Here is a 26,174-nt window from a genome sequence, read left to right on the forward strand (position 1 = left end):
CCCGAATTTTTTCCTCCCAGGATTTTGGCATTTCGCTCGGTTCGCGCCTTTGAAACCGGGGGGATTGCTACCATTGCTAGAGAATGGGGCAGAAAAGCCCATTCTCCATGCTGAAATGACCATTTCAGGGCGGTAATGAAGTTAGTGGAAAAAGTTAGTGGAATGTGGGTTTCACATTTATAGATTAGTTATTTATATATTAGTTTTATAAGATAATGTGAGTGTAATTAGTTAGTGAAAAGTGGACTTCATTATCAAAAATGAAAAAAAACAAGCAAAGTGGACAACATTTCATAGACGGACTAAAATAACAAATGTGGACAGTATTTGATTGAGGAAGTAACACATAAATGCTGCTACAACGCCGCATAAAACAAACCAAATCTTTTGTCATCATTTTTTGTGAAGCTTGAAACTGAGCTTAGATATTGAAGTACAATATTATATTGGAACTCTCAGCGAATAAATCCATATAAATACTAAAGTGGCAAATCTATACTCTTTCCGTCCCACTCTAAGTGGAACATTTTCTAATTCGGCAGGTATTTTATGTAGTGTTGTTTTTGTGAGAAAAATAACCGGATTTCATCAAAGCTAACAAGTGATGATCTAATGACAAAGCACAAAAATAACAAAGATAGGGTGGATCTAGCCACAAAAACTAAATCCAAAATAGAGATCCATGGAAGATAAGAAATAAGAGAATGTGTATATGATGTGGAATTAGAGTTACAACCATAGGACCTTGACCAAAACAATGGAAATAACTCTAGGCAACTTTCATCAAATCTAATCACCCCTTGGCTCCACTACTCAATGGATACACTCTCATTGATGCATATATATATACTTGAATCAATCAAAGGAAAGAGACAAGCAACCTTCAATGAAGGAATTTGGATACAATCCTCAAAGAGGAAACTCACTAGGTCCAAAATTCAATGAAGGAATTTGGATACAATCACAATCTAGAAAGAAAAATGACATCAAAAGGTATTTATACTAATGGTCCAAAATTCAAGAAAAAGCCCCACAAAATCTAAGTCCGTGCAATTCGCCCGGTCGGGCGAATTGTAAGGCCCAAATCGCCCGCCCGGGCTAACTTTCTACCTCAACTCGCCAAAAACGTGCAAAACGCCCATGCCTCATTTCGCCCGGCCGCGCGTTTTCTCTAGACTCGTCATCTCTTCTGCGCGGCTTTAGTAAATCGGCCATAACTCTCTCCACCGGACTCCGGTTGAGGCGTGCAAAGTACCCACATGAAGCTCTTTAGAAGACGAAGAGATTGGTGGCATTTTCAGAGCATTTGAACTTCATCTTAATAGGCTGATCATTGGTTGAATCCAGTTGTATGTAAAATCCTCGATGCACGGCTTGCATGATCGTATCATCCTCCCCTTTTTGAAAAGGATTTGTCCTCAAATCTTAGCCTTCACTATTCCTTGCATCCTTAGGAGACCCTCTAGCTTTATTGGATCTTTGGCATGTCTTCTCTCTCAACCTTGGACCCCAATCAATCCATGGCTCACGTTGAAGTGAAGACTCTTGACGCCTTGTACCCGTGGTCATATCACCCTTCCCTCCTTGGAAAGGATTTGCTCTCAAATCCGGATTCCGCACACCTGTAAAATAATACGAGAGCAAATCAAATATCAAAGTATGATAAAAAAAGATTTGGACCACTAACGGCTCTAAGAGGCAAAACTACAACAAAGGCGTTGTATGGACCTCCAAATTCATGTTCCATCAAGCTCAAGGCCAAGTCACAATAAATATGAGAACACAAATTCATGAATCCTTCCATGTCCAAATCCTATCCATAAGGAATCAAGACAAACTCATCAAGATATCCTTCATACCAAAACTCAAATAACCTCACAATATAGGTACAAGATATGAGGCATTCCTTCACAATGTAGTCCCAAACCAAGCCGTTAGATATAAAGTTCTTAACAAAAAGACCATAAAACATCTCAATTCCGTTGAACGGTTTGATTGACATGCAATGAAAGCAATTAACATGCCAAAACACACATGCCCCAACCACCTTGTCTCTATTTGGCTCAATCATCCTCATACAAATTATGCCCAAATTCTTGAACATCTTCACAAAACATTTGGTTTTCTCATCAAGACTAGGCATACACAAGAAAAGGGTCCTCATATAGTGCAAAATAGAAAATTATCAAGAGAGGTCTAAGCACAAAAATCTTATTCTCAGGCTCATGCAACGAACAATCATTTTCAATCATTAACACATCATTCTTGCTCAAATAAGGGATACCCTTCCACAAATTGACAAACTCTTGTTCAAAATATAGAATAGGTTAAGCACAATTCACATCAAGTTTGCAAGAAGGTGTATCAACCAACAAACCAAGTTCATCAAAATGGATTTCATTCCATTGCTCCAACAATTTCAAGAAATGTAAGCATATGCACAATGTATCCACAAATCTTTATGCTCAACATGTATAATAAGCACAACATCATGCATATGTAACTTGCGCAAAGTCATAATAAGCTTCCTAAGGTTTTTATCAAAATAGGCCATACACAATTCCTCCAACAATTTTAAAACAAGACCACAACTATGGGAACAATACAATTTTATGCCAATGATCACAACACCATCTACTAGAGACATATGAGTGGAAAAATCCTTCACAAAACGGCCATCGAACACTCCAATCCCTTTGAAGGGTTTAACCACTTTGCAATGAAGATATCGCAACATCAAGTTCTAAAGTCATTAACCATTTACTATTCTCATCCACATACTCATGAAGTTCAAAATTACCAACAAACGAAGGCTAATGCATCTTAGCATGAAAGGAAGCCACTCCAATATTCAAGGTAGGATCCACAAGAGAAAATTCATGTTTATCAATGCTTGGATTTATCAAGAAAGGATCAACATATGATGCAAAGATGGGCTTATGCTTCAACAATTTAAGTTCTTGATGCCACAAATCACACAAGTCAACAATGGTAAATCTATAAAAATAAATGGACTTCTCTAATACAATCATATCTAAGAGAGAATTACGAGGAGACAAGGATAGTGCACTTGAACCTTGGGCAAGGAGTTCATCCACTTGCCCTTGTTCCTCTTGATCCTTCTCCGAGGGCGTAATTTTCAAGCCATGTACAACTTGATGTTTCACTTCCATGTCTTCAATTTTACTCACTACAAAGTCATCAACACAAGAAGACATACAAGAAGTGTTAGTGGGTAAAAACTTATTTTCCTCACCAAGGGCAAGAGGCAAAGGCTCATTTGGTGCCCACCCAAGGTTGGCCTTAGAATCTAACAAACACCTTTGACTCACTTGTGCTTGTGTCTTTTCTCTCATGTGGTATTTTTCCTTTCTTTCATCCCCACCACTCTCTCTTGTCTTTTATCACGCTCTCTTGGCTTTTTAGACTCACTATCACTCTCAAGACTTTTCTCTCTCTCTCGTTGCTTTCTCAAAGGATCATAGACTTTAAGCTTGCACTCTTCCTTGGCTTCATATCCAAAGTATTCATACTTGAGACCATGGTGTTTCTCATTTCCACTTGGAATCACTCTTTGAGATTGCCCCATCAATGACTCAAAAGAACTCTTCGGGGCACTGAAATGAGATGTGTCCGTCTTCCAAGGTGAAATGCGACTTTGAGTGTTGTCACATTCACCATGCCGGGAGCTAGGTCCTCTCCACGCTCTACTTAGAGCATCCCTCTCAATTGGCCTCTCATTCCTCTTATGACGTTAATATTCTCCATTCAATATTAGACAAGAAATTGTGCCCACCGCTGCTTAATCCAGTCCCTCTGATTCCGATGCTAAAGCCAGTCTCTCCTCTTATGTAGGTAAAGCTAAATGTGCTTGAATACATACTTGTAGTATGGACTACATAAAATGCATAATGTAATTTTGGAACAATAATACTAATATATAGTACTCATCCGTTGAGTTTAAGTGATTGTGTTTTTACTTGGTTGATCTTATTTGGGTATATTTGACATATAATATAAATGGAGTATTGCGTGGTATAAGATAGTATGTGATGATTATTCACTTTATACGGATTATTGGCACCCCTATGTGGATTATTGACACACTCAAATTGATTATCGGCACTCTTAAACTGTCACGACTCAACCCCTCTGACGTATATTCTTATAGTAAATAAATCCAATAATATAAAACTTTTAACCCACATGTCAAATAAAACATTAATATCATATACATAAAAAAACATTTATTTATATCATTGATATCTTGCTCCTGAAAAATACTAGTGATTTATATGAGCCACAACTCAGTGTGTAAATTTCACCTTCAATTTCACCTTACAATTATTAAACAAATTCTCTAACTAACACATATAACCATAAGCATTAAATATCATAAACAATTTCGCATCCATATGCATATGTCTCTCTATCCAGTTTATTATTCTATGACAATTCAAGCCTGGTATCTGCTCGGGATATCCAATATGCCAATATGATTTGACACGAATGTCCTACTATTTTTTGACCCGTAGGTCCCACTATGATTTGACCCATAGGTCCCACTATGTTTTGACCCGTAGGTCTTACTGTGATTTGACGCATAGGTCCCAATATGAATTGACCCGAATGTCCCAATATGTTCATTGTGATTTCAGATCCAGGGCAAGACCGTCACCGCTCCTCTTTAGTCATATGATTCATATGAGCCCAATACCATATGCAAAACATATTTATTGAATATCCATATCATCACGATCAAACACATAATCATATAATCCAATTATTCACTTTACTTAAACACCTAGCAAAGAAGCACATAAAATATGTAAAATTAAAAGTATGATTTATACACACTAAATTTATTGAGCTTATGATTCAAACCCTTAATTTATAACCGTCGATTCTATAAATTTACTTAAACACCTAGCAAAGAAGCACATAAAATATGTAAAATTAAAAGTATGATTTATACACACTAAATTTATTGAGCTTATGATTCAAACCCTTAATTTATAACCGTCGATTCTATAAATTAGTAGAAGCAGGATTAAATTGGAGAAGAAAATTACTTATATAACTAACATCTACATGCAATCAAAATATGCAACTATCATATATATAGTATAGATGAAATCATACTTACGGCTAATAACCCAAGGTGAGCTTAAATAAATTTCTCGCATACCCTCCGTAAGCTCCACTTTCCCTTTTTTTCGTTCTATCATTTTTCCCTCGCCTTCAATACCCCTTTTTCGCATAAATAAATACAATTTTGTATATAGAAGTTCACGTCGTCACTTGCCGACTTATGCCTATTAATTGGAATATTATTAATGTCCTAATGGTGTAATCTTGGAGTTATATCATACTCCCTCTGTCCACGAAAAATAGGACACTTTGTGAATGACACGAGTTTTAATGTAGAATTGGTAACGTAAGAGAAAAGGGAAAAAAGTAAGAGAGAAGTAGTGTTAGTGGAGTGTGAGGTCCATATTATTAGTAAGAGAGAAGGGAAAAAAGTAAGAGAGAGTTGTTGAAAACTTTCCTTTTTTGAATGTGCTTTATTTTTCGTGGACAACCAAAAATGACAAATATGCTCTATTTTTCGTGGACGGAGGGAGTATATAGAAGAGAAGTTTTGGAGAAAATAACAAATGCAATTGCGTATTTTTTAAATAAAATTAGGAAAATAAAAGGATTTTATTTATTTTTATAATAATTAGGGGATATGAAAGTGAAAAGATTTTTAAAATAATGGATTTTTTAATACAATTAGAAGAATGAAAAAATTTGTACATATATAAATAGAGAATTTTTTAAAAAATAAAATGAATGTTACTCCAGCATCATTAATTTAGACCACTAGTAAACACACACTTCATACATTAGTATATATTATCTGCATAATCACCTATTAACCGATCTGTCACTTTTCCAATGATCAATTTGCAGACTTCTCCTGTTAGAAAGGAAAATATGTAAGTAAGGAAAATAGGTAAGCAAGGAAAAAAAATTAATTAGGGAATGAGTATTATGGCAAATCTTGCCAATTTTATGTAACTCTTGGCCTATTTAAAGGAGGCGTACCTATTGTAATGCTCTGAACAAGTTGAATGAATAATACTCATATCTTTCAACATGGTACCAGAGCAAAGGCTCATAACAAAATCATCATAGCCTAATACATTTCCCGACCAAGAAGGCGGTTATTTTCAACCTGCAACATGTCAGACGATGAAGAGAAACCAAATATGGAGGAGACACGATTAAAGATGAGTAAGAATGTTACTCTAGCCGTTAAACTCAACGGGATGAATTATCCCCTATGGAAACGGCTGATGAGAGTAGCCATCGTGGGAAGACGAGCAAACAGGTATATCACCGGTACACCGCAGCCGCCGAAACCTGGAATGAAGGGGTACACAGAATGGGAGGAAGCCGATATGACAGTGTTCTCATGGATAATTGACAACGTCGAAACAGAATTTGTTGTCGACTTTGCACATCACCAAACCGCGCAAGCTCTGTGGGAGAGCCTACAAACTACATTCGAAAGTACTGCAGATCCATATCTGTTGTACGATCTAGAGGAAAAGGCAGGCCGAATCGTGCAAGGGGAACATGGGCCAGAAACATATTGGCGACATCTCCATGGAATCTGGGTAGAAATTGACCGATGCCAACATCAACCTGTGGATTACTGCGACAAAGGGATTAGCCAACTTCGAACGTATGTAGCAACAAGACGGCTGTTCAAATTCCTAACAGGCTTGAATGCAAGATATGACGGGATCCGAAGGGATATTCTCAAGGAAACCCCGTTGCCCTCAGCCGAGACCGCATACGGTCTGGTAAAATGAGAAGCTACGCGGTTGAAAATCATGCCGGCAGCAGACATCGATCTCCAGACTGGCGCAATCAACGATGGATCATCATCGGGCCAAGTCGGACACGGGTTCACCGTCAGAAACCAGCCACCACCGCGACCAAAACAGCCACCACCATGAACCGCCGCGCAACAGCCCAATCGCCAAGGCGGTTTCAAACCCGACAAATCAAAATTTTGGTGCTCTCATTGCGGAAAACAAAGACATACTCGAGATACATGTTTCCTCCTCGTTGGATTTCCGGAATGGTGGGATGAAAATCAAAAGGCTAAAGCTCGATTAGCCATCGGAGTCGAAGATGGAGGCGGATTATTTCTGCAAGGAGCAGGGAATAGGGAGATGACTAACACCCGTGGGAGAGCAGGAGATACCGGTCCTCAACCGGGTGGAGGCGGCAGGCCCGGCAAGGCAGCCTTCATGGAGAAGAAAGGAGGCGGGTCATATGGAGGTAACGGATTGGGGTTGAGAAACCCCGATCCCCAATTTGATTTTCAGAATAAACCCCAAAGCATGAGTAATTTAATTTCTGGTCCTTATAGTTCATAATATATGCAATATGACCCGGGAAAATTACAGTTAGGACCCCAGAAAAACTATATTCCACGTTTGACCCCAAAACTATCTGAAAGTTCCGTCTTAAGCCCAAATCGTTTTGCACCCTTGGAAAATATACCTATTGCATGCATTGCCCAAAGTAAAATTGACCCTAAGGAGAGTGAGTGGATTTTTGATTGTGGGGCAACTGATACTATGACCTACGATCTGAAAGATTTTTGTGAATTTAATGGGGCAACTAAAAGCTAAATTCAAACTGCCGATGGAGAGTTGACCGCTGTGGGTGGGAATGGAACCATTGAAATATCCCCAACCCTGAAGCTTACAAATTGCCTCTATGTGCCCAAATTATCTCATAAACTTATGTCTATCAGCCACGTGACGAAAGAATTAAACTCTACGTTACTAATGCATCCAAATTTCTGTGTATTACAGGATATCAGGACGAGGAGGATAATTGGGCATGGCACTGAGCGTCAAGGTCTTTATTATGTGGATGAGATTACTCAACAAGGTAGCACCGCGATGCTTGCTCACGGATCTGCAAATCGGGAAGCTTGGTTGTGGCACCGCAGATTGGGGCATCCATCCTCGGGGTATTTAAAATTGCTTTTTCCAAAGTTTTCCCATTTTAAGAATATTACTTGCGAATCTTGTGTTTTGGCAAAAAACCACAGACAATCCTTTAGATCAAGTGATACTCGTGTTAAGACTATTTTTTCTCTAGTGCATGCCGATGTTTGGGGTCCAGCTCCTATTGTTGGTGATCATGGTTTTAAATATTTTCTCCTTTTTGTGGATGACTGCACTAGATTGACTTGGGTATATTTTTGAAGCATAAATCTGACGTTTTTGAAAAATTTACCCGTTTCTTTACAATGATCCAGACACAATTCCAAACCACGATCAAAATTCTTAGATCCGATAATGGTAGGGAATTTGTTAACAAAGACATGACTGATTTTTTTAAAGAAAAGGGGTTAGTTCATCAAACTACTTGTCCTTACACTCCTGAACAAAATGGTGTAGCTGAACGAAAGAATAGGATAATCCTAGATGTCACGAGAGCCCTGTTTTTTTACTCAAATGTTCCTAAATTTTTATGGCCCGAAGCTGTTGCCACTGCTGTCTATCTGATTAATCGTTTGCCTACAAAAATTTTGGGTATGAAAACTCCTTTGCAGACTCTCGCATCCCTTACTGATATTCCCCCACCTCTCATACTTCCGCTCAAAATCTTTGGTTGTTCCGTTTATGTGCATGTACCGAAACACGAAAGAGGAAAATTTTCTGCATGTGCAATAAAATGTGTTTTTTTAGGGTATGGGGTAAATTAGAAGGGCTATCGATGCTATCACCCGGGGTCTAGGAAGGTTATAACAACCATGAATTGTAATTTTCTAGAAAGTGAATACTTCTATCACACCAAACCTCGGGGTCGGGGGGAGTGCTGTTCAGGGGGAGTGTGATAAAATTGGACCCCTCAGTTTTCCGATGCCACATCCAAGTATCTCGAACGCGGAACCAACAGAACAAGCTAGTGTCACTGCCGAGTCAGTCACATCTGCTGTAGAGCCTCCTCAACCGCCTACGCCTGAATCGAGTCCTCCTCCAGTGATATCCGAGGTAATTCCTAAAACTAGCTCAGATAATACAGTTATTACTCCTGACACTTTTGGTGTAGACGAGAATGAGAATGCAGCAATTGATGGTGATACCGGCCGCTATATACTCCCCAACAAAACTACTCGTGGGGTCCCGGCTAAGAGATACAGTCCTGAGAGGATTAGTAGAAGCCGATATTCTATGGCGAATCTGGCTAAAGCAAATCTAACAGAGATGGCTAGGGCGTTTGAAGCAGCACTTTACGAAGAAGAAGAAATCCCATATACGGCCGAGGAGGCTATGAAAATTGCTCACTGGCGAGAAGCAATGCTAGTAGAAATGCGGGCTCTGATGAAGAACAATACATGGGAAGTATATCTTAAACCTGATGGAGTTCGAACTGTGGGATGCAGATGGGTCTTCACTATCAAACGGAGGCCAGATGGGTCGATTGAAAGGTATAAGGCGAGACTTGTGGCCAAAGGATACACTCAGACTTATGGAGTTGATTATGCTGAAACATTCTCACCGGTAGCAAAAATGAGTACTATTCGAGTGCTCTTCTCAATAGCGGCAGTCAGGGAATGGCCACTACATCAGTTCGACGTGACAAACGCATTCTTACATGGGGAACTGAAGAAGCCCATTTACATGGAGCCACCACTTGGATTTGTTGGAGATTTCGAAGGAGGAAAGATTTGTAAACTAAAACGAACACTATATGGGCTAAAGCAGTCACCTAGAGCTTGGTTTGGGAGATTCTCTGAGGCAATGAAGAAGTATGGGTATGAACAAAGCAACTCTGATCATACATTATTCTTGAAGAAAAGAGAAGGAAAGATTACTTGCCTCATCATCTATGTAGATGACATGATTCTCACGGGAGATGATGAAGAGGAAATAAGCAAGCTAAGGAAGAATTTGTTTGCAGAGTTTGAAATGAAGGACTTGGGATTACTAAAGTACTTTCTGGGTATAGAAGTGCTAAGGTCAAAGAAGGGGATCTTCATCAGTCAGAGGAAATATGTACTTGACTTGTTAACCGAGACAGGACTACTGGACTGTAAGCCAGCAGATACTCCTATGGTTCAGAATCATGGTCTGCGGATAGTTGAAGGAGCTGAAGCCACTCACCGCACGAGATATCAACGTATAGTTGGGAAATTGATATACCTATCCCACACTAGACCCGACATAGCTTATGCAGTTGGAGTAGTTAGTCAGTTTATGCATGCACCTCAAGTAGCTCACTGGGAAGCAACACTGAGGATTGTTCGATATCTGAAAGGGACAGCGAACCATGGGATTCTATTCGAGAATCATGGACATTTAGAGATTCATGGATTCACGGATGCTGATTGGGCAGGGAACCTAAATGACAGAAAATCAACTGCTGGATATTTTACCTTTGTGGGAGGAAATCTTGTCACGTGGAGAAGCAAAAAAACAGAAAGTGGTAGCCTTGTCAAGTGCAGAAGCTGAATTTCTAGGGATTAAGAGTGGGTTGACTGAGATTCTGTAGCTGAGGAAATTGATGACTGAGTTGAACTTAAACTCACAGAAGTCATGTAAGTTGTTCTGTGATAATAAGGCGGCAATCAGTATATCTGAAAATCCAGTTCAGCATGATCGGACAAAACATGTCGAGGTGGATCGACATTTCATCAAGGACAATATAGAGGCCAAGACGATAGAACTTCCTTTTGTGAGATCTGAAGATCAGTTGGCGGATATACTCACGAAAGCTGTCGATGCAAGAAACTTCCATGAGGTATTGGGCAAGTTAAGTATCGGTAATCCCCATTACTTAACTTGAGGGGGAGTGTTAGAAAGGAAAATATGTAAGTAAGGAAAATAGGTAAGCAAGGAAAAAAATTAATTAGGGAATGAGTATTATGGCAAATCTTGCCAATTTTATGTAACCCTTGGCCTATTTAAAGGAGGCGTACCTATTGTAATGCTCTGAACAAGTTGAATGAATAATACTCATATCTTTCAACATCCCCCCATATTTTAGCCTAAAATCTTACTCATTTACATTATTTGAGAATGTGATGTTGAATTAAAGCACACGTTTAACATTATAGTGATGTGAATATAAAACAATCAATTTTTTGGCACGGTAACTTGATATCCGCACGCTCCAGCATTGCTTGAAATTCGCACGGTTAAATTCACATGGTGCTTTAAATTCATACGCTCCAGCACATACTCACAGTGACTCTCACATTGTTCTATTAGGATGACTTGAAATTCGCACGGTGCTTGCGACATAATCGCGATGATGGACGATGAATTTTGGTCATCTGACATCGTTTGGCATTGTTCAGGGGGTGAAAAAAAGAATTTACTATTTTTTTGAATTTATTTTTAATTTCCTATATGTTTCACTGTGATGATAGAGGCCTTTACAATTTACACAAAATACCAAAAGTTAAATATTTTACACCAATAATAAGAAAAGAGATTTTAGCAAGGTAAGGGGAGCTTAACCTTTTCCTTGCTTTCATGTGTTCAATGTTGGAAAGAAATTAATATTTTTATGGTATTTTAAGAAGAAAATAAAGGAAAAATTATACTCCCTCCGTCCAAACTAAGTTGGTAAAAATTTTCGGGCATGAATATTAAGAAATTGCATAAAGTGAAATAAAATAGAAGAGTGATAAAAGTATGAGAAAGTAAAGTATGTGAATAAATAAAGTAAGAGTGATTGGATATTTTATTTTTTATTAAAAACTGAAATGACTTAACTTCGTTGAGATATCCTAAAAAGGAATACGACTCAATTTAGATGGGAATGAGAGTGTATTTAAAAGAGACAGAATCAATAATTGCATTTTTATTATTATGGAGATGGGATAATAAGAGCTTAAATAGAAGATTAAAACTCTACGCAGTTCGACTCTTTTTGCAATTTTGTTATCCTGAAAGGATAGATAAAAGAAAATCGATTATGGGCTTTTAATACTGATACACTTGACTCAATTACGTTCAGATATACTATAAATTTAATTAGATTAAATAAAGTAAAATATCTTCGGATGTGTAGGATGCGTTGTATTCTTTTGGGTGATAATGGCAGTGGAGGGAGTTGGGCGTAGGTGGGCTGGACGCCAGTTGGGCCTCTATTGGGCCCTCAATTGCAGTTTGTGGAGCTAGGTCTAATGGATACGGGCAATAACTTTTGTTTGCATAAATAAATTTTATTTTTCAATTTTGAGTGCATTTTATTTCGTCATTTTTGGGCATCCTTCATTACGTATCTTATTTTCATTTATTATATTTAATAAATAGATCATATAATATTTTATTATTGTATTTAATCAACATTTCTACTAATCTTTTTCCCCCACAATTCACTAAAAAAATGCATGTTTACCTAGCACCGAAATGCTAGAAAAAACCCCAATGTGCTAGGAAAAATAGAGTTTTCCGAGCACGTTTCCGAGCACATAGGGTGCTAGCCATTTGCTTCCTCGAAATTATTTCCTAGCATTATTCCGAGCAGAACACAAGTTTTTTCCGAGCACCCGAAAAGTTCTCGGAAACGTGGTCAACTCCTTTATGCAAAGTCCTAGCACCAGAAGTGCTCAGAATTTCCAAGCCTAATTCCAAGCATGCCTGCTCGAATCCTAGCACAATTTGGTGCTATGAAGGTTTTCGGTGCATCAATCACGAATTGAGCCTTTGAATGAAGCTAAGTATCTTAGGAGCTTTCAGGAGTTGTTGCCTTAGTTCTAGGTAGCAATCTACAAATTGTATGTTTCGAGAGAAGATATAGTTTTACCTTAGTGATAGCTTAATAACCCTTGAGACTGTTGTTGGCATAGTTTGAAATTTAGTTCAGCATATGGTAGGTGTTATCGAACTCGTAGGATTCTATCTCTCTAATTCTTGATCTGCATCCGTTATCTTTTATTTGCTTTTATTTGTCCAAATTGTCTCTATTTGCTATAGTTATTGTTTATGCTTTTGCTTTTAAGTAAGAGTTAGAAAAACAAAACCCATTTGATTCATCTAGATAGTACTTGAGGTTAGTTTGTGGCAATTAAGTTGACATTCATTGTCTCCGTGGATACGATACTCTTGCTTGTTGTTTGCTATATTAGCCCCGTACACTTTTAGGTATACTTAAGGATAAAAATAAGTTGAGTCAATTTATAAATGTGTGATTTACTTTATTATCTTGCTATTTTATTCTAAATACATATCCAAGGTTTCAAAATTATAGAATAGGCAAAATGAATATGACCTATTATCATTTTTTAAACTTATAAAGAAAAAATGAATACTCATTTAAAACATACCCTTGCAAATCTCCCTGGCCATCATGTATTGCAAACTATTAATGGACCGGCCCAGTTATCATATTTTGGGCTCATTCAGCTTGGATATACGAGGGCCCAACCCAATACTACGTCGTTTGGAGCAGTCTCTGGATTGCGTTTTGTGTGTTATCTATTGATAAAGCCGTTGCTCTGACGCTCAACTATTTTTCAGCTCCATCAATGGCTTCTTCATCTCTCTGCGCTTACAACGCTCCAATTTCTATCTCCTCTAGAAATTTCCCTACTTCAAAGAAACTCCATGGGGAAGCTGAATCCAAACTTCCAATTTCTACAATGTTTTCGTCCCTCAGTCTATCCTCAAACCAGACCACCACTCTTCAGTTTTTGAGCGAGAAACGGCCGCTGCGCCTCTCTTCCACGCCGCGAACTCTCACCGTCATCGCCATGGCGCCTCCTAAACCCGGAGGGAAAGCCAAAAAAGGTAATGCTTTAATTTGCAGCTTTAATTTTTAATTGGATAAGTTAATTTGGGGAAAAAACTGAAAACCCTTTTCTGTTGGTGGCAGTGGTTGGGGTGGTGAAGCTGGCTCTGGAGGCGGGGAAGGCGACTCCGGCGCCGCCGGTGGGGCCCGCATTGGGTGCCAAGGGTGTGAACATAGCGGCATTTTGTAAGGACTACAATGCTCGCACCGCTGATAAGGCTGGTTATATCATTCCCGTCGAAATCACGGTTTTCGACGTGAGTCTTTCAATTGTCATATCATATGCTAGATGCATCCATTAATTTTGATTTTGTTTTCTTAATTTTTTATGAATGTTTGTTTTTGTTAATTATGCAAGAATTTATTGTTTTACAGGATAGAAGTTTCACTTTCATCTTGAAGACTCCACCTGCTTCGGTTTTGCTGCTCAAAGCTGCGGGTACTATTCTCCCTTGTTGATCTTGCCCTTTATACACAACTTCTAATTGGACATTGGCTATAGTTGTTGATTTTTGGATAGAAACTGTCTGTTTAATGAACTGGCAAGTATGGATTGTATGTGGTGCATCAATCACGAATCTGTCTAGGGATTAGTTCATTGCTGAATTGATGGGACGAGGTACGATTGATTTCGTGTTTGAACCTTTTTACGTTGTAAGAACTAAGAAAGGATCATAAAGTAGATAGAATTAGAATTAGCAGGTTTATTCAGTTGGCTGTTTATGTTAGCATTTGATGAGGTCTTTTTTTTTCCATGGCTCTTGAATAGTTCATCATATCTTCCTTATCCACTATACACTTTAAAGAAAGAGTGTACTTTGGTAAACATAGAGAATGTCTACTCTGCTCCTTGGTAAACATTGATAATATCTTCCTTATCCATTGCACACACTTCTAACCGTTATTATCTTTGTAGTTTTCCTGGACACAAAGTATATGAGGCATGTTGGCTTGGTAGAGAGCAAATTATTTTTTCCTTGACATCTCACTGCTGTAGTTTTAGGGCATTGCGTTCTTTGTATGCTGCATTGTGTTGAACAATATCAACATCTAGTTCCCTGTATTATATTTATGCCTCATTTCAATAGGGTTGTAGCAAGGGTGCTTCGATACCCGCAAGATTGAACTTTTGAGGACTTTGGCTTATTGAAGTTTAGTTAAGGCATCCTAAACTTACTTGACATTATAAATGTTGATCTTCTTGAACCCAGACAAAGTGTCCTGAATCTCCTATCTCATTAGAATATTGGTTTACTTGGAAGGTTATTCTCTTTATTGTGTAAATGGGATTGATACTTCTGCTTATCATGTTCTGGGAAGTCTTATTTTGATTTTGACTTGAAACCTTAGCTTCTTGTAAAATCAACGATACGTTCTGCTAATTAATTCTTACTGTTTAGGTGCGGAGAAAGGTTCTCAGAACCCTAAGCAGGACAAAGTTGGGAAGGTAACAATCGACCAGCTGCGGACAATTGCACAAGAAAAATTGCCAGATCTCAACTGTTCAAGTCTGGAGTCAGCGATGAGAATTATAGCCGGCACCGCAGCAAATATGGGAATTGATGTCAACCCTCCTGTACTAGAACCGAAAAAGAAGGAACTTGTGTAGGTCTGACTTTTGTCTTCCCTTTTAGTTGAATGTATTTTGTTGCATTTTGCATCAAAAGCTGAGTAATTTTTTGGCTGTACCATATTTGTGAAATAGTTTATCACAGCTCCTTATTTCTCATCGAGTTTATTGCTAAAGACGACCAACACATAGTAAAACCATAAGCGCATATTTGGTAGGGTAGATAACTAATCTAGGGATGAAATTTATAAACAAAAATGTGTCCCCTAATTTTAGTTGGGACACCAACAATGAAGACATTTTATAAAGCATTGGTGGTATAATTACATGCACAAATTAACGTCTTTAATAACATTAAAAGATATCTTTAGGCCTTCTTTTCGTTATAGTGATAGAAATTAAAAATCAAGAAACGGTGTATTTTTTTTCTTGGAAGAGTCCAGCCAAACAAACTAGGCCCAAATATTTTAAGATTGGAAAACATTTTACAAAAGCTTAGACCATCCACAATAGGCGCCCAGCGACCGCCCAGCCGAGCGCCCGCGCTGGGCGGTTCGCTGGGCGGTCTATTGCAGCCGCCCAGCGGCTGAGTGGAGAGAGAAACCGCGCAGCGCTGGGCGGTTATGTGGCGCTGGGCGGTCGGCTGGGCGGTCCGTTCGGCGCTATTGCAGCGCCCGGATCGCCCAGCGCACCGCCTAGCGCGAAAATTAAATTTTTTTTTTCCGAAACACTATATATACGCGCTTTGCTCGTCATTTTCATTCGCACTACTTGTTTTAACGAGTACTCTCTCTATCTTAATTTCTGTTCAAGATCAACAACGGGAAATGGATCTCAACAACGAGCCTAGTTCCGGGAGTAGCGGGTCACAAACTCCGACGATCCCTGTGGGAAGTGGATGGGGTCAGGTGCCCGGGTACTACAACATGTATCCGTGGCAGCAGATGATGCCCGGGGCCCCAATGGGGGGGAGTCCGCCGGGGGGGGGTTTCCGCCGATTCCGGCGACGGAGGCGACAGCGACGGAGGCGACGACGACGGAGACGAGGAGTGAATTTTCACTCTTTATTATTAATGTATTTTTTTTTTAAAATTAATGTACTTTTTTTAAATTATTGTACTTTTTTAAATTTTAATAGTATTATTAAACTTTTCCCGTATATGTCTCGTAAATTAAATTTCGCATATTGTGTGATTGTTAATTATTTCATTTTGTATATATTTGTTAATAGTGATGTGGATATTATGTGGCTAGGCTATTGCTGGGCTATTTGCTTGTTTTGATGATGTGGCAGGAAGATTTTTAGTGCTGCTGATGTGGCAGTGGCTAGGCTATGGCTGGGCTATTGCTGGGTTATTCCTATTGTGGATGGCCTTATAAATAACATTTCCTCGCAAGTCAAAAGAAAGAAAAAAGACATGCATATAAAATGTTCAATGTTACGTGACTATTCTAGGCTTCGGCATGATTATAGAACTGAAGACCACTACTTATTGATAGGATGAATTCAAATCGTTACGGTTGTTCGATATACTGAAATTAATCTGTATTAGTAAATATACGTGAAACTCGAGGAATAATAATTTATTTAACTTTCAACTAATAAGTTGGGAGTTTGCGTTATCATAGCTATGAAAATAGATGAAGAACTATTTTTAAATATCTCATGAAAAGAGAAAAAAGAATGAACAAAAAAAGCAATTAAAAAGTGACGTTTAATTAAACTATTCTCCAACTGAGTTGAAAAAGTTTTAGAAAGGGAGATGTTAATATACCAAAGGAAAATTTATCATTATAAATTGAGTTATTGAGTATGTAAATTAAATATCGAAATTCAAAATAGAGTATTGAGTTATTGAAATACCAAAGGAAAATTTATCTATTTATAAATTATCAATGTATATCTATTTTTCTTTGGTAATATACGCGTAATAAACCTCTTATTACGCGTGAATGAAAAATAGAAATACCAAGGAAAATTTATCTTCATCATTATAAATTGAATTATTGAGTATGTAAATTAAATATCGAAATTCAAAACAACCTACTCATAATAATGAAACAAAATCTTCGTGTGATTAGTTACAAATGCGTTTTGACAATCATTTGTTCTTTTTTTTCCATGTATTTGATGAATTGGTGTGTTAATAACACATATAGTATTTTCATTTTGTAGCTAGTTCTGTGAATTGATATATGACAAGTTCCACCTCTGATTACAATCGGTTCTAATCGGCATATCGATTTGTACTAGATATATTTTTTTCATTTTTTTTGTTATTAATTCTCCTAGTAATTCATAATGTCGTCACACATAGTCTTAAAAACTCTTGATTTTATTTTGATCCGTCGACAAAAATTAGTCATTTTAATATTTGGTAACATGAGTGCATGACTCATCATATACAAAGTTGAAAGTTGGTAGAAAAAACTAATACTATTAAATCAAAAAGTTTTATGGTATTAAGAGCCAATAATCCTTCATTTAAGAATACTTTTACAAATTTTCCTTCTCCTTTCCGTATTTTTTTTTATCAATTGTATATTGAATTTTTTGCCGTCTCCTAGCAACACTATTGAATATTGATAGTGGACGAAGGGAGTATACGTTTTTTAAGTTGTATAGTTTCGGGATTCGGTTGGAACAAATATCCGTATATTTGTCCAAATAAAATTATAATCCTAACACGTTTATTTATCAATTTAAATAGGTTAGAGCATCCACAATAGAAAGAATATCCCGGCGGACTAGCACTAGGACTAGCTAAAAACACCTCCTGCCACGTCAGTAGGACTAGCCATTGCACTGCCACATCACTAGGACATCTCACTGCACAATAGTAGACTAGCACTAGAACATCCCAACAAACAAAATAAAAAATTCACAAATACGGAATTAAAATTTTGACACGAATACGTGGAAAATGCAACCATTTTATATAAATTAAAAAACATACATAATTAAAAAAAATACATAGTTCACGAAAAAAATGAAGTGCAACGAGCCGTAAATATAGAGTTTTGAAAAGAAAAAAAAACTGATAGTCCGTCCGCTCGTCCGTCGGGAGCCCACAATAGCGGACTAGCCGACGGACTAGACGACGAACTAACGCGTTATCCGACGGACAAGAGGTTGTCCGTCGGGATCGTCCGTCACCCGCTAGCCGGTCGCAGTAGTGGACTAGCGCGACGGACGAGCGGCTCGCTGGTCGCTAGTCTGCGCGCTAGTCCACTATTGTGGATGCTCTTAGCCGTTTAGGTGCTTAAAGTAAACTCTCGAAGGCTAATATGAGTATTCGACTTACTTTCCAAATCATATTTAACATGAGTATTAACAAATATATTCATGACATTTTTTAAAAGAGGAAGGGTAATAATTTCGTGGTCACTAACCTTAATCAATCTATTAATTATCAAAGAACTATCTTACTATTAGTTAAGTTGTAGGTGTAATGATCAGTGATTCATGTTATAAGGATTTCGAATTTGAGAAATGAGCATATAAATATAGGACCTTGCCATTCACTGACAGCAGGATAGAAGTGGTCCATTTACGTAGTGATATCTAAATATGACACTACCCAACATCTTATTGTTTTTTTGGTCCGAGTCTCCGACTGGTAGGTGCGTAAAACTCATAAATTAGTATTCCCGCCGTTCCATACCTGTTCAAGTTCTTTCAAATGAAATCTGCCCAATTAAATCTGATCCAGATTTAATACTATTCCATAAAGATTTATTGTATGTGTTTATAGTGTTCAAGATCTCAGAAATAGTTACAAATATAGGCTTTTACATTTTTTTCTTTTTTGTTTAAAATTTGTCCATTTTCTATACTACCTAATTTGCCCTCATCGTTTTTGACGAGCTTGTCTGCAAATTGATAGCCAAATTGAGCTGCTATTGAACTTCATTCTCAGACACAAGCTGCACTCCATCTTTGTTCACCAACAAATCACCACCCTTCATTGCACCAGATCCCGTCCTATCATTCAAAAACCAACAATTATTCCCAAAATCAAACACGCAATTCACCAATCACCACCACATACAATTCTACGAGTCCATTCGGCTCGTCATCTGCCCACCTCGACTTCGCTTCCTCCCACCGGTTCCAGAATTTCCATCGCCGTTGGCAGCATTACCATCGTAGCTGGACTCGCTCGGGGGCGGGTCCCACCTAGCTCGCCTCCGCCTGCGGCTTGTCGTTTCCTCCTCGCCCCCGGAGAAATCTTTGTCAGTGCCGCTGTGCGTGTTCGCGAGACCATTCCCCGACAAAAGAGGCTTCGGGACGGGCATAGAAGCATCGGCGGCGGCAGCTCCGTTGTTGGAGGAGTCTAGGGTTTTTTCGAGGGTTTCAGATTGGGGTTCGGATTGGGGCTTAGAAGGGGAATCAGAGTAATTGGATTGAAGAGTATCCATTGAATTGGAGGGAGAGAGAGCAATTGATGAGATGCAGAAATTATGAGATGGAAAGGAAAGAGAGCCGTGAAAATTTCAAGGGCAAGTTGGTAAGTTCACCTGCTATTCTGGATCCGAAATTTGATCCAGAATTCATAAAGTACCCCCTTTGCCTGAAATGGATTAAGTGTATACCACAGATGAACAGTACGGGCCGGGTAATTAACAACGGGCTTAAGGAGAATCCACCATGGAACTTGAACACCCACCAAGTCCAAGATATGAGCCCATATCTGCACATTTCAAGGTTCTTGAACAGGCCCTTAATTGTGTTATTTTATTATTTTGAAAAGTTTGAAGTTAGTTAAGTCATTTTTATTTGTGGCAAAAAGGTAATCATCTCTCTTACTTTATTTTCTTTTCATCTCTCCTATTTTATTCACCATTTACTTAACACACTACTCTTAATTTCCGTGCTGAAAAGAAACGCCTCAATTAATAAGGAACGGATAGAGGGAGTAAAATCCAACTAATGATAAAGAAAGAAATATTCGGAAAACGGAAATATTTGATGTTGCATAAAATAAACGAGTCCACACTGCATGGAAACCAACCCCAAAAGAGCAATGTGTAGCATTGATGTGATATTTTAGAGTTCTTAAACAAAGTATAAAGATTATCAAGTTCAATTATTTTAACTCTAATAATACTACACTACTGCAAGAATACAGTATCGTAGTAGTATTTCAAGTGTCGATCCACAGGGAGGCGAGATTGCTTACACTTAATATGACTACACAAAGCATATAAAGATTTTGTTTTGATTTTGAGAAGGTTAACTAACTTAAGCTACTGGAATGAGATTTTTAACACGAGAAAGACAAGTCACTCCAAGTTGCTCTCTAAGCTTGCGTTGTTTTACACCATTTACAACGAAACATACGAAGGGATTATAATTATCAACCTAATCGCGTGCACTGAACATGTCTACGACGTATAGTTCACAGTCAGCTGAACACTTGTTCCATGAACCAACTTTCAACGACATTTAATTCCTGCGGATGCGCGGGAACAAACGTCGTCTACTATAATTACTTACCTAATCCACTATCAATTTATCCCCTGAACAGTTCTAATTCGAAAGTATACCAACAAACGATCATTCCTAAACTATGTTAAAGAGACAATAGCAGAGGAATTAACATCACTACGTTATTAGCCAAAAACATAGTGAATAAATATTGAGCACATTGTTGGACACAAACATATGAAATCAATGATGTGAAAACATCCATACAAGCCTAGATTACAACTTGGAGCAACAAAGGAAGCTTAGCCTAAACACATGGTGAATTTGCAATTAAAACCGTAGGATTCAAGCTCTTGATGAGTGGAGTTGGGATTTGGAGTCGGATCGTCGGAAAGTAGGCCGGACCTTCCTCCTCTCTTTCTCTCCTTTCTCTTTTCAGCCGTCCACTCTCTCTCCCTATTAAAAAACGTCACCTCCTCAATCTCTCCTCTTCCCTTTCTCCTTTTCTTTTCCAACCCCCTGACACCTTTTTCCTTTCCTTCTTTTTCGTCCCCTCCTAGGGAAAAGAAACTGCTGTATAAACCGCAAATCTGCAGTTCAAATAACTACCCGGCCGGGTATATTTTACAGCTGAAAATTCACCCGGCCGGGTACCTCATTTTGACCACTTTCTGGAATTTTCGTGTTCTAAACATCACACCCGGCCGGGTGAATTATTAGGCATAAAATACACCCGGCCGGGTGGCCAATTTGAGAGCTTTTCGCACAACCTTTTCACCATTCGAGCTTCATTCTTTGTTTCACCATTTATTCCTCTTCCTACACCACAAAACATACTTTTGCAAGCATCAAATTATATAAATCATGTAAAGTTAGGGGAATAAAAATGTACAATTTGATTCACATCAAATACCCCCAAACTTATTTGCTTGCTCGTCCTCGAGCAAGATCACAATAAACACAAAACTTTAAAGCTCAGCTCACAAAAGTTGTTCCAAAAGTTTTCATGAGAGTGAATCACGTAGAGATATGAATGACAAAATCTAAACCCCCAACAATTCCAATCAAGATTTCCCACTCTCTAGAACCATCACTTATCAACCTAGAACTTCAAGTCAAGGTGCATGTCAAAGTAAGTCCAAGCATAGGATCATACAACTCAAACCGTCATCATTGACTCATCAAGCATTACTTATCACATAGACTCGCGGATTTCAAATCAAACTTATTTAACTCTACCAAGCTATTTACAAAACATCCACAAAATGTCAACAAAAAGGTCCAAGGTCTTAATTCAAGGTTGTAATGGGGCTAAGGATGAGGTAGGATAAATATGGATAGTGAGCTCAAAGGCTACACATTTGAGTGCCAAATTCTTCCCTCCTACAACTTCCTTCCAAAGATCAAACAACAAAAAATTACAACCAAATTCTCACTCCCCCAAACTTGAGATCAAATCTAGACAAGATTACATATTACACAAATAGAAGCTCTTACTTTATTTCATCAAACTTTTTTTTTTTGATAAAGACCTCGACTTTTGCAAATTTGGAGGTCGTCTTTTTCTTTTTCTTTCTTTTCTAAGAACTTCATTCTTTTCACATTACATCAAGTCTAAATATGTCTACTCTTTACATTTCACCACCCACACTCAAACTCAAACCACAAAGCTCTAACTTGTATTTAGCACCCAAATAGTAGCAAGGTCCATTGATGAGGCTAAAATGGGGCTTATTTAAGTAGCTAAGTGATTGGCTAAGTGTTTACACAAATGATAGGAAATTAAGCTCAAAGTGGCTTCTAGGGGATCATGTATAGGACTAGGCATGTGATCATTTGGCCATGGAGTTCATCCTAGTGCCTTATCCTCCTATATCATTGACACAAATGAATACAAGCGGTTCACTCGATAAAGCAAATCAATCCAAGATAATCTCCACAAGACATGCAATTTTCATACTCTCCTCAACTCAAGAAATCGATTAAAATCACAACATGCACTTTCAAATAAATCATGCACAAATTCCATCCATCCTAAGCTTCAAAGATCAAGTAAGATCAAGCAAGATTTCCCAACCAGAAAGCCGAAGATCTAGCATGCACCCGTCAATTACATGATTCACAACACTTTAGCATATAATACACCCAATAAACATGCATCATGCATAAAAAATCTGTCAACTTCAAACAACCCCCCAAACTTGAATGCTTCATTGTCCTCAATGCAAGCAAGGAAGAACATAAAAAGTAAAGGGAAAGAATACTCCCCAAACTTAGCATGATATCCATAGTGCATTCGGGTGGGAGGGCGGGTGTATTTTCCTTTGTAGGTGTGCTTCCTCATAAGCTCCAATCCGCTCTCCATGATGCTCCTACAAAAAGAAACAAACCTATAAAAAGAAACAGTCAATTCAAAATAAATGTTAGAGGAAAGAATTGAGCAAACAAAACCTCCAACATAAGAAACCAAAAATAAAAACATAAAAACTTGGGTTGCCTCCCAATCAGCGCCTTTGTTTATAGTCGTTGGCTCGACCTTCTTCATCCTTTTCTACCTCTATCCAAGCTCCCATAGGCGTTTCTCCGCCTTCTCTTGCTCGATCACCAGCTCTTCACCATCTACTCGAAACACCACCGTGTTTGTCTTGGTCTTAATCACAACATCCCCGGTCACTAAGAATGGCCTACCAAAGAGGATATGCATGTCCTTGTCCTCTTCCATCTCTAGGACAATAAAGTCGACCGGGAGTACAAACTTGTCCACCTTCACCAAGACATCCTTGATGATCCCTAGTGGCTTCACAATTGACTGATCCGCCAATTGTAGCTCAATATCGATTGACTCAATCCTCGCTTGTAGACCGATTGACCTCGCCGTCTTCAGAGCCATCAATGATATTCCCGAGCCTTGATCAAGTAGGCACTTTGGGAACTTTTTATCTCCCATCTCACATGGGATCACACAACTCCCAGGGTCTCGTCTCTTCGCAGGTATCTTCCCCTTCACCAATTGTGAGCAAAATGCGCTCAATCTCACCACACCATCCTCTTGTATCTTCTCCTTTTTTGCGATAAGGTCCTTAAAAAACTTGGAGAATTTAGGAAAGTGTAGGAACAAATCCACTAAGGACACATCTACTCTGACTTTCCTAATGATACTCATCATCCAATCGAGTCCTTTCTCTTGAGTTATTTTCTTTGTCTTCTTCTTCTCGATTGGGAAAGGAGGCGGGGGGATAAAATCTGGAAAATTAAATGGACACTTCGGGTCCATTGCCGGACTTAGCGGGATCTTTTTGCGGATATCCTTCTCTACTCGAATTTTTCCACTCGAATCGGATTCTTCACCATACTTCTTGCTGCCAGATGCAGCCTGAACTTGACCATGTTGGGCACCCTGCACCAACTTGGGACCTCCCTTACATACCACGTCCGCCAGTGCGTGCGAGGAATGCAAGCCTAACATCTCATCCGCCCCCGCGTGTGAGATGCCGGAAGTACCTTGGCCGTCAATTAATGGTGTCGAACCTAACTCGCGACCACTTCTTAGCTTAACCGCCTTGCACTGCTCATAGCCCTTAGGATTGGGCACCGTATTGCTTGGGATGGTATTCGGGATTCTTGTATGTGATGATGTAGCTAGCTGCCCGATTTGAGTCTCGAGGTTCCTCATTGTAGCTTCCATCTGACCAAACTTTTCCACCGTCTTCTCTTTGAAATTCTCATTCTCCCTTTGACTCTTAGTTATAAACGAGAGAATCTGTCCCAATTGATCCTCGACTGATGGCTTCTTCTCATAACCCGGAGGTTGAGTGTTGTTCCTCCATTGAGTCCCCGAAGTGTTGCTAGGACCAGCTTGATTCCAGGTTGCTTGTTGAGACCTCCAATTCTGCTGATTGTTGTATTGGTTGCTTTGGTTGAAACCTTGATAATGGTTACCAATGTAGTTCACGTCCTCCACTGGTGGCCCTTGAAGACTTAGACATTGATCAGTATGATGTCCACCTTGACACAACCCACACTTCATAACGGTCACTGCTTGAGGTTGAGGAGTTAGTTGAAGAGATTTCACTGCTTTCGTCATTGAAGACATCTGGGTACTAATGTCCGCCAATTGAGCCTCAATGGCTGTCACTCTTTCCGCATCTTTGGTAGCACCAAATGTATCTCCTACCTTCTCAGCCGCTCTTCTTGGATTATGCCAATTCCTTTGATTGTTGGCCAACCTTTGGAACAAGGCTCTCACCTCATCATGCGTCAAATCATCCAAGTTCCCGTTAGAGCCTGCAGTGACTAGTCCCGTGCCCTCATTGTTGAGACCTTTGTAGAATTTTAAAAGGTCATGCCCCGGAGCTAGTCCATGACTTGGGCATTTCCTTATCATCTCCGTGAATCTCTTCCATGCTTCCGCAAAAGATTCATCATACTTCTGTCGGAATGAAGTGATCTCCTCTCTCAACTTCTCAATCTTCATCGGAGAGTTGTATTCCAAGAGGAACAAAGTCTTCAACTCTTGGAATGTTGCTATGTTGTAGCCCGGTAGAGAGTCATACCATGCTCTTGCTTTTTCCCTCAACGAGAACGGAAATAGGGCCCTCTTAATCCGATGATGCTCCACGTTTGGAGGTCTATGCGAGTTTGTTAGCTCATAAAAGACATTGAGGTGGCTCACTGGATCTTCCTCATCCCGTCCGTGGAAAAGATTTCCTCCATTCACCAAACTAATGTAGTGAGGTGGAATGTTGACGTTGTCGTTTGCATAAGCGAACTCCCCCAAGTACTCAATTCCCGACCTAAGAGTGTCGCCAAACCTTCCCACGGGTGGTGGAATCTCATTGTTCTCTGCCATTGATTCAGTATCCGACTCTTGATCTCTTTCTGCACTTAACCCAAAGAGTGAGTTACTTCTGATTGGACTCGGATAGTCCGGAAAAATCTCAAACTCTGAACCTCTGACCCTTCTTCTTCTTTGATAACAGAGTAGTCCAAACGGCGGTGTACCCTGTGACCGCGTGTGCATTCACTATTTTTATTATTTTTTTATTATTACCTACACAACAGAAAATACACCAAGCACAAGCACAATATATTTCCTAATTACCGAAAGCGAGACCTCTCGACAACTTCAGGGTAGGTACTATAAAAAGTGTGTGCTTAAGTGAAAAACTAAACTACCTAAAAACTAAACTAAGAGTTAGCTAAATATTACCTAAAATAATACACTCCTTCGTCTTCAAGTCCGGATGTGGTAGATGGCTATCACACCGTAGAACACGAACAATGTACCTATAAAACTCAAAAGGAAAATCAAACAAAATAAAATAAAAACTAAAACAATTAAGCATAAACAAG

At 38.9% G+C, this 26,174-nt stretch overlaps 1 protein-coding gene and 1 non-coding gene across 2 annotated transcripts; both read left to right on the forward strand.

The window, feature by feature from the left end:
* The first annotated feature begins 13,531 nt into the window (after positions 1 to 13,531).
* LOC121756897 (50S ribosomal protein L11, chloroplastic-like) lies at positions 13,532 to 15,550 on the forward strand. The gene is made up of 4 exons (XM_042152322.1): positions 13,532 to 13,820; positions 13,906 to 14,078; positions 14,197 to 14,260; positions 15,222 to 15,550. The coding sequence occupies exons 1-4, from the start codon at positions 13,559 to 13,561 to the stop codon at positions 15,428 to 15,430; spliced, it is 708 nt and encodes a 235-aa protein (XP_042008256.1). The 5' UTR covers positions 13,532 to 13,558; the 3' UTR covers positions 15,431 to 15,550.
* Positions 15,551 to 25,177: 9,627 nt separating this feature from the next.
* Positions 25,178 to 25,284, forward strand: LOC121759771. The gene has a single exon (XR_006041717.1). It is a non-coding gene; the product is annotated as a small nucleolar RNA R71 (small nucleolar RNA).
* The last annotated feature ends 890 nt before the right edge of the window (positions 25,285 to 26,174 follow it).

This window comes from Salvia splendens, chromosome 12 (assembly GCF_004379255.2).
Source record: "Salvia splendens isolate huo1 chromosome 12, SspV2, whole genome shotgun sequence".
In the NCBI taxonomy this organism is placed as follows: Eukaryota; Viridiplantae; Streptophyta; class Magnoliopsida; order Lamiales; family Lamiaceae; genus Salvia; species Salvia splendens.

What these genes read in the sequence shown, in the direction of transcription:
- LOC121756897 (XM_042152322.1), top strand. Translation starts at nt 13,559, where the DNA reads ATGGCTTCTTCATCTCTCTGCGCTTACAACGCTCCAATTTCTATCTCC. An exon ending in TCGAAATCACGGTTTTCGAC is followed by an intron (nt 14,079 to 14,196) that starts GTGAGTCTTTCA and finishes ATTGTTTTACAG; the next exon opens with GATAGAAGTTTCACTTTCAT. An exon ending in TTTGCTGCTCAAAGCTGCGG is followed by an intron (nt 14,261 to 15,221) that starts GTACTATTCTCC and finishes CTTACTGTTTAG; the next exon opens with GTGCGGAGAAAGGTTCTCAG.